We start from the raw sequence: 12,460 nt of genomic DNA, 5'->3' as shown, positions 1-12,460 counted from the left end.
TGGTATTGGTGGATCACAAGAAACAACAGCCAATAGGAGATAGACGAATCATACTAATCAACATGGATGGCTGGGGCGGGTGATGATGACATTGGGGAAAAACAAATGGCATCAAAATATACCAATAAGATTTCGAATCATTGTAATTTTTAACTATATTAGTGAATAAGTAGGGACAGAAGGGTGTGCACCAAAATCCCCCGAGACACTTATGAGGACAGGCGCGATCAAAAATGGATGGATGGGTGTTTACTGATCTCATTTCCTGACTTCACAGCACGGTGGCTAACTCTGCTTTTTTTTTCTCATCGCAGGATGACTTTGGATCCACCGACATGGCCTTGGCCCTCAACAGATATTTGTGCTCGGCTGTGCTTCCGCTGCTCACCAAGCGTTCCGCCCTCCTCCGCGGTTTGGAGGACCACGCCGCCCTTCTGGATTCTCTCATCCAGGCCATCTACAGCCTCTCCAGGGCTTCAAGCTTAACAAAAGCCCAGAGGGACACAACTGAGGATTGTTTGTTGGCTGTGTGCAGGTACAATACACACACACACACACTTTATTTATGTATTTATTTTGAGGGAGAGAAGGAACTCTACATGAATGCAAGAAGGAAAAACTAAATGACAACAAACAGCTGTCCCTCTCTGCCTGCACTGTTTTTTTTCCCTGCTTACATGTCGTACATTAACAATGTTTTGCCATGATTGGGATATCATTTTCTAATTACCAAATCATACATTTGATCAACATTTTGCTAATGGCAATTCTTAATTAGATTCCCTAACGATATGATCAGTCGGTGAACGGTGATTCATCATCCCAAGTGGATGTGCTCCAGTAACTCTAATGTACATTAGATCTTCTTTAGAACTTTGTTCAGATATGGCACTGTAAATGATAAGTATGACATAAGAGATTTTCTTGTTTTTATTTTAATGCATTTATGTTCTATTTATTCATAGTGTGTTTCTCTGTGGTTTGGGCAAATAAAGTACGGCCAGCGGGCCACATACTGCTCCGTTCTTTAATCCAAGCAGCAAGCATTTTCATGATCTGGTCTTGTAACATCTGTTGCATTAAGTCAATGAAAATCATTATTATTACTGTTAAATTTGAATGATATTTTATGCGCGCAGTTCAACCGTTTTTTTTTCTTCCTTAAAACTCATCTAGGAATGGCCAATCTATGTTCAGTGACTCATCCCCGTTTTATGTAACCTTGACGTATGTTTGCTCCTTAATGCATACATTTTTTTCCAACGTGAAATTCTTCTAAGAATTATTTACTTGCATCTTCTCAGTAAACTCCAGCCGGCAGTGATGCAGCCTCTTCTGCAGCGTCTTGTCTTTGATGTTCCCACTCTCACAGAGCAGAGCAAGATCCCAATTAAGGTAAGTGAACCAAGCGCAGGTTTTGATTTTATGTGCAAATATATATTACTCACGATCACACCCGTACCCCCAGCTTTTGACCAGTCATTTCGAGCAGAGATGGAAGTACTACTCTTTAACTGGTAGGCAGGGAAACCACAGCCTGGCCTCTGAAGAGGAGCTGCACTTATCTCTGAAGCTATTCTGGGGCGTGTTTAAGGCTTTGGCGAAGAAGGTAACGGCAATTCAACATTCATCCAAATGATATTTGACTTGAGAGCTCCCCAGACCCAAAAAATTTGTCTGAGCTGTCTCAGTCAGAACATGGAAACATCAAAGAATGACTCTCACGAGCACGTCCCTGTCCCAAATCTGCCTCGCTTCAAACAGCTGCAAGAAAATGTGTCGAAGTATCTTGAGAGAACTACTGATTTCTACTTGAGAGCATTCCCTGCTATTTGACTGCTGACAACTCGCAACATGGTTCCACCTCAAATACATATTAAAAAAGTTACTATATCAATATTTCAAGTCAGAATAATTTGACTTTCTTACCTTTTGAATTGACCAAATTGAAAAAAGTCAAGTTTTCCCAGGACATTAAAATTGATTGAAACACAACCGTCAACACTGGTTTCTCTTTATAATCTGTCAGTTATGAATCGAATCCGTACACAGTTTGGTCTCTGCTTCTCTCTTTCTGCACGGACTGATCATTTTTAGCTTTGTATTTACATGCGGGGGCTTTAATGAGGGAACACCAACTTGCTTGCCGTGAATCTGACACATGATGAAAAATGTGCCCCATTATGTGTTTTGTTTCGTTTTTTTTGGTCCATAAACTTTGCCTGAATAATTTAAACTATTTGTTTGTTTTTTAAATACCCAGATAAAAAAATTGTATAGATGGTTCAATGGACCATTTTTAATTCAACATTGTTTGTATCTGTTATGTCTTCATAAAATGTGTTTCCGACAGCAATATGAACCTGACTTATTCAAACTCTGTGTCCAATGCCTCGGCGCCATGGCTGAGGCCTTGCCCCCTGACCATTTGGGCCCACACCCTCTGTACCAAATGGAGAAAAACACAGACGGGAACTTTGAACCTCAACCTGTAGAAACCTCGAAGTACGTAAGAACCCTTTTTTTTTTTTTTTTTTTTAACATCAAGAAAACAAAAGTGCATTAGCAGGGCAAAGTTGTTGACTACAACTCACTTCAGATACAGTTTGTTAATATGATTAATTTCCTTAGCGTGTCCGTGCCGGAGAGACTGGAGTTTGTGGTGAACAAGTACGCCGAGCACACCCATGAGAAGTGGTCGCTGGATAAGGTGGGAAGCTTCAACCTTCATTCTCTCCCGGCTGAGTAATTAGATTAGCTTGCTGCGAATGCATTCGTGCTATTGTCCGCATGCGCTTGTAATAATTCATATCTGTTTTGTCGGCCAGTTTGCCAATGGCTGGGTTCATGGGGAGCAGCTATGTGAGAACAGCAAAGTTCATCCCCTCCTCAAGCCCTACAGGGCTTTGGCTGAAAAGGTAGCTCGTAGCCTCTGTTCTTGTATTATTGCTTATATGAATCGCCGCCGTTCTGTTGGTTGAGATTTTGCGATTTCCCCGCTGACAAATTTCAATTTCACACAAGCCTCGTTGATCTTTCTTCGGCATAACAGGACAAAGAAGCATATCGCTGGGCCATTAAGGAGACGATAAAAAGTATGCTGGCCTTCGGATGGACCATAGAGCGCTCCAGGGAAGGAGACGCGTTCGGCTTGCACGCTTGCATGAGAAGAATCTCGCAGTCCGGTCAGGTGAGTGTACTTGAGTTACGCCATTGACATATTTGTGAATTTGCCAACGAAGATCTCACTTTTGCTCGTGCTCAGGCAAAAGCGAAATGTTGGGACAGCGGAACTATGTTGAAGTGAGTGGCGGAGCGTCACCCAGTCAAGCCGTAGCCTTGTTGAAGAGGATAAAAACAATGCTTGCTGCCATTTTGTAGCATTCAAAGCTATTGGAAAAAAAACGTTTGAACGCACTGCATTGATTTAATCCATTCATTCATTCATCTTCCTAACCGCTTGATCCCCACTAGGGTCGCGGGGGTGCTGGAGCCTATCCCAGCTGTCTTCGGGCAGTAGGCGGGGACACCCTGAATTGGTTGCCAGCCAATCGCAGGGCACCCAGAAACGAACAACCATTCGCACTCACACTCACACCGAGGGACAATTTAGAGTGTTCAATCAGCCTGCCATGCATATTTTTGGAATGTGGGAGGAAACCGGAGCACCCGGAGAAAACCCACGCAGGCCCGGGGAGAACCTGAATCGGTTGCCAGCCAATCGCAGGGCACACAGAAACGAACAACCATTCGCACTCACACTCACACCTAGGGACAATTTAGAGTGTTCAATCAGCCTGCCACGCATGTTTTTGGAATGTGGGAGGAAACCGGAGCACCCGGAGAAAACCCACGCAGGCCCGGGGAGAACATGCAAACTCCACACAGGAAGGCCGGAGCTGGAATCGAACCCGGTACCTCTGCACTGTGAAGCCCACGTGCTAACCACTGGACTACCGGGCCGCCTGATTTAATCCATTTGACGTCATTTATGGACGCCATGTTGTTTCTCTTTCTGGCATTGAATTGCGTTAACCTCGGTCAGATTTTGCCCTTTTAAGTGACATTGCGTAGTGACGTTACGTCAACAAGACGGCACCCGCCCATGTCATTTTGCAGGTGCGGTCAATGGCTTTGATGGCTATCAATCAGCAATTCCAAATCTTTTTCAATCACTCATTAATTTTAGTTGTTCATGGCAGGGGCTTAGTCCCATTCTTCAGCAAATAATCAAGGTTATTCACACATTTTCTACTTGCTCTCAGTTGTCTTTTGAAGGGGCGTCGACCTTTAGCCCTAAACCCTTTGACACCGGCAGCATTACCTTATCATGGGATCAGTGTGTGAGTAATACTGATTTCTCTCAAAATGCCTTGCCGGCATCTGTGCTGTGATTTCATTTGTCCCTTTTTACCTTAGGCTATGGCTGAAAAGTTGGCCGAGAACTACCACAATTCCTGGGCTAAGAGGAAGAAACTTGAACAAGAGAGTAAAGGTACAACTAATGATATGAATCAGTCCACGGATCCATCATCGCAAGACACATGGAGACAAAAGAACATTCCTTTTTCAGAGATTTTAGTCCAGATAAACGTGTGGGCGACAAGACACAGGAAGCTACGGTTGGAAGTTTAGAAGCCCTAATCTCAGAATTAAGAGAGCTAGCCACGAACACCGTGCTGCTAAAATGCTAAATTACCTTTGATAAGTGTTAAATGTTACAAGAACACGGGACGCAGTTTGGTCGCTGGGTGGAGTTCCCCTGGGCAACGTGGGCATTTTCTCTGAATCATTTTAGCGTTGCCCTCAAGGCGAGCTCTTGTTCTCCAATGGTACAACTTGAAAGATAGAGTTATCTCCGTACGACAGAGGAGCAGCGGGCGATCCGAGTTCAATGCACTGAAATCAAACATCCAACATCAAAATTTTGCCTTTTTAATAAGTCCATGGAAGAAGTTTGTTCAAAGGCTCACTTTTTTTCTTCTTTTTTTGCCCAAGAGTTTCTCATTCATTTGTACCTTTAGTTTCCAATTAAACTTTTTCTTTTATTAAAGTTGAATAACAGCAGATATTCTAGATATGTCTGTGGACAATGCCTGCACGTATAAAACGGCAACGAAAACCAGTTTTCAAACATTGATTGAATTTGATTGACAGCTACGACCTAATAGTGAGCGGACTGCATAAATGTTTCCCGTCTCTTCGATAGCATCGCTGGTGAAACAATGTTTAGAAATCTTAGTTTATCAGCAATTCCAGGTTGCAGATGCATTTCCACGTTATCAAACGCACACAATACCGGCCATCTGTTTATTTCACTCAACCAAGCCCATCTTTTAACAAAAAAACACCATGTCGCTGAAAGTCGTGTATCTGGTGTTTTTTTTTTTTTCCTGAACTTAACACAAAGCTTTCCAGATACAGTTCTTCAAAAATTGATTGCTAACTGCTTTTGTAGATTTGCAAGAGAGCTCTTATTTGTTCTTGTTGTCTTCACAATTTAGAAGATTGTCCGAAAAAAGGCAGTCAAAATGAACGAAAGGACAACCCTTGTGTCTCCTCAGGGGCACGTGGGCATGCTGTGTTCGTGCCTTTTGACAACCTGACTGCGAAGGAAAAGAGCAAATTCCGGCATAGGGCCCAGGATGTGCTCAAGTTCCTTCACCTCAACGGCTACACGGTGTGGAGGTGAGGGCAGCATCGGCTCCTGGCTGCCAGAGCAAATTCCGGCATTCAGAACGGAATGTGAATGTGGTGGTCCTTATGAATTTATTTCAGCATGGTGGTGACAGCATCTCGCGGCATTCCCATTTTCTGAAACTAAAGATAAAATAGAGCATGAGTTGCGTGTATGTGCACACAAACTATAATTTTAACAAGGATGTTTATAGTGACAATTAGAAAACCCACCCAAAAAGGTTTGTAAATGCCTGTAGATGCCACCAGATGGCGGCAAAGCAGTTATTTATATTAGACAAGGGTATGGCCTGATTAAATGAAACTCCTTCCCAGGGTTCATCATTAGCTACTGACTCGATGGGTCAAAAATATTTGACACATACTTTTATGTTAGACGCGGCTTTGGCTTGACCACAAGAACAGGAAATATGTTTTTTTTTAGGATCCCACCAACAATCAACAAATGTCGAACATGCGGGCATTCACTCGATTTTAGTGTTCCCAAAAGGAACTCATTGGATTGGATTGAATTAAACTTTATTGTCAAATGTACTGTATGTTAAACATACAGCACAGAAATTTCTTCCGTCTCACACAAAACGAGAGGAGCCAGCCGCGGGTGTCCGCGCCGCCATCAAAAGAAAAGTTAACAAAAACGTCAATAGCGCCACCTGGAAAGTTCCACACATCAGCCATCTTCATCAACAGCACGTATTTTGAAAAAGTCTTTAGGATCCATGCCCCCAAAAAAATTATCAGTGCGAGAGACCGTTCGTTCTCCGCAGCTTGCCGCTTGAATCCGTTTTCATTTCTCTCGGCAGGGATCGCAAGAATGCGGATCTGGAGTTTCCAGCCACAGCCCAGTGTTTCGGCCACACTTTACTCCAGCGTTTGCTGTCTTACACAGAGGAAGCTCAGGAGCACATGTCGGAACTTGGTAACACTTTTCGTTTGCCGAATACAATATGAAAGAGTGTCATTGACTAGACGTGGTGGAGCCCGACACACAACATTTTGGTGATCCCATCGACACACAACGTAGGACTATGTGGTCTCGCGACACGAAGGCCTTAGAATAATGGCCTAGGAGTGTTTATCATCCGAATATCTCGACCGGATTAGTGACCTTAAATTAGTAACATGCTTCAACTCAAATTCCGGTTGTATTGGTAAAGTATGATGACACCGCAGCATCTACCTGATGTCATTTTTTTTTTCTACGTGTGCTACCGAGACGTGAACATTAACATTTGCGCAGTCTGTGATCCGCCCTGGGCTCATTTAAATTTGATGCCTCCTTCCGCTGTTCAGAATAGGACAACCAATGTGTTTCTGATGTAGAAATGTCACTTCCTTTGTCATTTTGTATTTCATTTGTCTTTTTTTTTTTTTTTTTCCAGAGGTGACGCAAGCCAGAGGACAGACCTCTAAAGGCGAGAGAGCGTCACGCCAGCACCCTGTTCATTTCTTCCTCAAGGTTTGCGTGTGCTCATCTGCATATGAAGACCGACCGTTTCTCAGGGGATCTTTCCCATTTTGATGCAGACGTGCTAGTTAAGATTTGCAATTCGGTCATCTAATTAGTTTTGTTAAATGGTTCCTATGCGTCCCCCCCCCCCTCACCCCCCTACACACACACCATGAAAAATCCTTTGTGGCTTTGTAATTTATTTAGCCAGCTCAGAAATCCGTGCAGGCATGTCGATTCCCATCATGACATCGATTAAAGCTTCCCACACCGTTCTGCCTCCAAAGCGGCAAACGGAAAGAGATATTTGAACATTCATGCCTCGCATCTCCACTACAAACAGACACATGCGCGCGCACACAGCCGTAAATGGGTCTTGGTCAGTGATTTGTTGAATGAGAAACATTTGTTTTTCACCAGTTATAGAATTGTCTTTCTCCCGTAATGAAGCGCAAATGTCTGTGAATATTTAAGGTATGTACGTCAAGGGAAATACTGAAGATTGTGGCAAGAATATGACAACGTTTTCATTTCTGGACCCCTTTGACAGGTTGTAATTCCACTTTTGGAAGAATACGTGAGAGGCCACCGGCTGTATTTCTTGTCTGTGTCGCGCTCCTCGGACTTGAACAGAAGCCATGCCTCCAAAAGGGAAAAAGAAATGATTGCAAGGCATGTGTCAACCCGATGAAATCATATTTTTATTTCATACTCACATTTCTTGCAGACGTTATATTTTTGGGGGAATCTGTTCTTTTGTGCTTGAGTTTGACTTCTTTCGCTTCATTTTCTTTCCTCTCACATTCAGCCTCTTTTGTAAGCTTGCAGGCCTAGTCAGATGCAGGCTCTTTCTTTTTGGTAAGAACCGCGTGGAAATAAGCTTTTAGCCTGATATCATCTCATTGTTGCTACCTTGCCTTTCACTTTTGTGCTTTCCAGTCAATACCAGGCTATGTGGGATACATTGTAATGCTATCATCTAATATCTTTTTCTTTTTTTTTCTTTTCTTTTTTTTTTAACTTCAGGAAATGAAACTTCAGCGGTCACAAGCTGCCTCTGTGTTTTGACCCGGGCGCTGGATGCCAGGTAGAACTTCACGTCACTGTCACCATCTAATCCATCCGTCCATTTTCAATATTACTTGTCACACCGACGCCAATCTCAGCTGACTTTGGTGAAGAGGCAGGACCGGTGAGGTATTCAATCACAGGGCACATCCAAACCAACAACAATGCACACCTTGCACACAATTTGGGGTCTTCGGTGAACCTAACTGTATTTTGTTGGAAGGTGAGAGGAGGAAGAAGAAGAAAATCGATCAAACTCATGCCGAAAGGCAAAAACATGACACTGGAATAGTAACAACTCCTCGACTTTGTCAATGTTTCCATTTTAAGCACGAGCCACACATTTTTCCTCACTCGCATTACGAGGATGGCAACAGCATTTGTTTCCATTTCATGGTTAAGCATGACATCAAAAGGCAATCCAATTATTTTGTGGATGTCTTTTCGCCATAGGATGTTGGCAAAGTCGGCGCCAGAGAGCATCCAGGACTCTCTGCATTCGTTCTTTGAAGCGGCCGCGTCAGACCTAGAGACGACCGTGGAAAACCTCTCGGCGACCTCCGTCTCGTTGCCTCAGTGTCGCAGTCAACAGGCGAAAGGCCTTGGCAAGGTGTTCAGCTACACAACCTCCGTGCTCTTCCCAATGCTGACGTCCCTCTTCCAGCATCTTGGCAGCCAGAACTATGGTGTTGACCTTCTAGGTGAGAGGGGAAAAAAAAACCCTGCCTGTATGTTTCTATGCATTTTAATATCTATATCTACTGTATCTCTGTACAGGTTCATCTCAATTAGCTAGACTGTTGTTGAAAAATGAATTTATTTCAGCAGTTCCGTTTGGAAAGGTAAGCCTGTCCAGAGGGTGAACAGAGATTTGAGAGAATTTGAAATAGGATTGTGAGTCACAACATTCATTCATTCATTCATCTTCCTAACCGCTTGATCCTCACTAGGGTCGCGGGGGTGCTGTAGCCCATCCCAGCTGTCTCCGGGCAGTAGGCGGGGGACACCCTGAATCGGTTGCCAGCCAATCACAGGGCACACATAGACGAACAACCATCCACGCTCACACTCACACCTAGGGACAATTTAGAGTGTTCAATCAGCCTGCCATGCATATTTTTGGAATGTGGGAGGAAACCGGAGCACCCGGAGAAAACCCACGCAGGCCCGGGGAGAACATGCAAACTCCACACAGGGAGGCCGGAGCTGGAATCGAACCCGGTACCTCTGCACTGTGAAGCCGACGTGCTAACCACTGGACTACCGGGCCGCGAGTCACAACATGTCAAAAGGAAATGAAAACTAAAATACTTGAAAAACTTAAATACAAATCAGTTTTCCCGTTGGGGTGTTTTCATGAAATTAAATGAATTTCATGGTAGTTTATGAAATCTGCGTATTGCCTGCTCTTGTTTGGCCCTTCATATTCTTTTTTTAATCAACCCCCCCCCCCCCCCCAAAAAAAATATAATTCACTGAGATTAGCAGCCAATATGCATACCTTTGAAGTCAGCTCACATGAAGCGGCTCAGTCAGGGTCGCAGAGCAGCCGGAGCCTCTTGTCTCCTTTGCTAATATGATGACCTTTCGCAGGGATAATCCATTTCCTGCATCAGCACTCGTCTCGCCAGTCCATTTCTCTGCGATAGTGTGGCTTCACCTTTCCCTCTCTCACCGTCCTTGGAGTATGTCTCTTATGAGGATTTAAGCGATTTAAGTGTCACCTCGTCTTTTCCAGTGGGAAGAGTGCAGGCGTCCTGTTACAGGATCGTTAACAGCCTCTACTCGCTTGGCACCAGCAGCGGCGTCTACATGGAGGGGTACTGCCTTGTTATGTAACACATTGCAAAAAATTCAGTAACTGTACAGTATTGCAAAAAAAAATGCTCGCAGGCTACTTTTGGATCCTTGCATGGCTATTTGAGGACATTTCCTCATTCGTAAACCATCAATTTTTTTATTACGGTTCTGGGTGAGCTGGAGCCTATCGCAGCTGATTGGGTAAGAGGCAAGGTGCACCCTGCACTGGTGACTAGCTAATCGCACACACATTTACAGCTTTGGACAGTGTAGTGTCTGTTTATGCAAAACAAGAAAATGTTTCAGTTACTCGAGGAGCATTATTGCGATGTTTTCATGAATCAGCTGGAGAGCACAAAGTGGAAGAAATTATTTTCGCCGTTTAAATGGTTCATTTGTATCTTTGACTATTGAGACAAGCTCTACAGTACACGCTTCTCACTCTCACACTTTTTTAACTAACCTTGCAGTTCATGTCAAATGTCATTTTTGTTATGTCGCGGGTCCCAGAAAAAAGAACGGCAGGCCACAAATGGCCCGCGGGCTATAGTTTGGACACCACGGCTTACATGAACGTACATCAGGTTCGACATCTGCGAGCTGAATTTCAATCTTGGAAGGTGATTGCTACAAGTCAGTCGTGTTACTTGAGTGACATCTCGGATGTTCGAAAAGGCCCTCCAGCTCGCCCGCAACCAGAATGAGAACATACTGGATGGATGAACTTGTGTCACAGCATGTTTTCCATGTAGGCAGAGGTCAGCGGCAGGTGCTTGTCTGGCAGCGCTGACTGCTGCTTTTCCTGTTTGCTTCCTGGAGCCATCCATCAATCGAAACAACCCTCACTCCATCTACAACACAACGAGTACAACTGAAAGAGAAGGTATCCGTTTACTTCTCGTCGACACCATTTGTTTTTGTTTACAATATTGCTTTGCCGTATTCTCGCTTTTCTAGACCTGGGCTTGCCAGTCGATGCGGAAGAAATATGCCCCTTTCTGCCATCTCTGGAGCAAGCGATGGGGGAAGCGCAGCAGTTGACGGACGCCGGCGCCGCCGCTGGACAGGCCCAATATGTCCACGTCACGGACGTCACGTTGCCAATGCTGTGCGCTTATGTGTCCCGCTGGTGGCGAGACAGCCCGGTCCTCACGTCGGTAACTCCGCAGCACGCTAGCGATCTGCTTGGGCACATTCTCCGCATCATCCACAACCACGTGGGTGCGAGCCAGGGTGACTGGATGAAGCAGCTGGCAGGTAGTTCACATGCTCCCTCCCCGATGTTCCACTGAATTTTAGAACTCGACGGTGAGTGGTGTGTATCTCAGTCCATTCGCAGCCGCTCATCTCCAAAGCCCGCGTTGAGCTGCTGAAGAGCCACTTCCTTCCCCTGATGGACAAGTTGAGGAAGAGGGCAGAAAGTGTGTTGCTGGAGGAGGAGCGAATGAAAATAGGAGGCTGCGCTACATCGGAAGCAGAATTGCAGATGCAGGAGAAGTTCAGTGTTCTCGTGCGAGACCTCTACGCATTCTATCCTCTCCTCATCCCCTTTGTGGACTCCAATCGGTAAGATGGGCAACTCCGGCGGTTGGAAATGGCCAAAAGCGCAAGTGTCAAACTCAAGGCCCGTAGGCCAAATTAGGCTCTCCGCATCGTTTTTGTGGTTAGTGAATGCTTGTCACAATTGTTCTAAATATCTCAATAATGTCTTTTGATGGGCTTTATAAGAACATGATCACAAGTGTCTCAAAGTAAGCGTTTTATTTATTTGTTTATTTTTTAGCTATTGGTGTTATACTTTCCTAAAAATAAAATATTTCAGCTGATGTTTCACTTTAAATATTGTTAAATATGTTTCTGTTGGGGCGGCCCGGTAGTCCAGTGGTTAGCGCGTCGGCTTCACAGTGCAGAGGTACTTGGTTCGATTCCAGCTCCGGCCTCGCTGTGTGGAGTTTGCATGTTCTCCCCGGGCCTGCGTGGGTTTTCTCCGGGTGCTCCGGTTTCCTCCCACATTCCAAAAAAAACATGCGTTCCAGGCTGGTTGAACACTCTAAATTGTCCCTAGGTGTGAGTGTGAGTGCGTATGGTTGTTCGTTTCTGTGTGCCCTGCGATTGGCTGGCAACCGATTCAGGGTGTCCCCCGCCTACTGCCCGAAGACAGCTGGGATAGGCTCCAGCACCCCCCGCGACCCTAGTGAGGATCAAGCGGCTCGGAAGATGAATGAATGAATGTTTCTGTTGACACAAAAGATAAGCAGGGTATTCCCGAGCCTCCCCCTCCCTCATTTTGTTTCCTGACTGTGCCCGATTTGAGCAAAATGGTGAATTTAAAAACATACTGGATGAAGATTTTATGGTGTACTGTTACACCCCCAGCTGTGAAACATTTATGTGCTTGCCCCGTTATAACCGGCCCCCCACATGCGACTAAAACTACATTATGGC

The 12,460-nt window shown here is 44.8% G+C and overlaps 2 protein-coding genes across 2 annotated transcripts in view; one reads left to right on the top strand and one right to left on the bottom strand.

Annotated features, from left to right (window-relative positions):
• The window catches only part of fam13c (family with sequence similarity 13 member C), a 386,051-nt gene that overhangs the window by 87,807 nt on the left and 285,784 nt on the right, over positions 1 to 12,460 (bottom strand). The window lies entirely within an intron of this gene.
• The window catches only part of ryr2b (ryanodine receptor 2b (cardiac)), a 55,517-nt gene that overhangs the window by 24,005 nt on the left and 19,052 nt on the right, over positions 1 to 12,460 (top strand). The window contains exons 50-69 of the mRNA XM_052081229.1: positions 315 to 535; positions 1,305 to 1,395; positions 1,469 to 1,609; positions 2,354 to 2,505; positions 2,632 to 2,710; positions 2,829 to 2,918; positions 3,053 to 3,190; positions 4,266 to 4,343; positions 4,420 to 4,495; positions 5,565 to 5,688; positions 6,501 to 6,616; positions 7,080 to 7,156; positions 7,698 to 7,819; positions 7,956 to 8,005; positions 8,174 to 8,234; positions 8,669 to 8,916; positions 9,954 to 10,035; positions 10,768 to 10,898; positions 10,973 to 11,272; positions 11,344 to 11,581. Of these exons, the coding sequence (XP_051937189.1) occupies positions 315 to 535; positions 1,305 to 1,395; positions 1,469 to 1,609; positions 2,354 to 2,505; positions 2,632 to 2,710; positions 2,829 to 2,918; positions 3,053 to 3,190; positions 4,266 to 4,343; positions 4,420 to 4,495; positions 5,565 to 5,688; positions 6,501 to 6,616; positions 7,080 to 7,156; positions 7,698 to 7,819; positions 7,956 to 8,005; positions 8,174 to 8,234; positions 8,669 to 8,916; positions 9,954 to 10,035; positions 10,768 to 10,898; positions 10,973 to 11,272; positions 11,344 to 11,581 (2,615 nt within the window). The remainder of the gene's footprint in view (positions 1 to 314; positions 536 to 1,304; positions 1,396 to 1,468; positions 1,610 to 2,353; positions 2,506 to 2,631; positions 2,711 to 2,828; positions 2,919 to 3,052; positions 3,191 to 4,265; positions 4,344 to 4,419; positions 4,496 to 5,564; positions 5,689 to 6,500; positions 6,617 to 7,079; positions 7,157 to 7,697; positions 7,820 to 7,955; positions 8,006 to 8,173; positions 8,235 to 8,668; positions 8,917 to 9,953; positions 10,036 to 10,767; positions 10,899 to 10,972; positions 11,273 to 11,343; positions 11,582 to 12,460) is intronic.

The sequence above is a fragment of the Hippocampus zosterae genome, chromosome 11 (genome assembly GCF_025434085.1).
Source record: "Hippocampus zosterae strain Florida chromosome 11, ASM2543408v3, whole genome shotgun sequence".
NCBI lineage: Eukaryota > Metazoa > Chordata > Actinopteri > Syngnathiformes > Syngnathidae > Hippocampus > Hippocampus zosterae.
The sequence above is the reverse complement of the archived record's forward strand: the minus strand, read 5'-3'. Positions and strand labels throughout refer to the sequence as shown.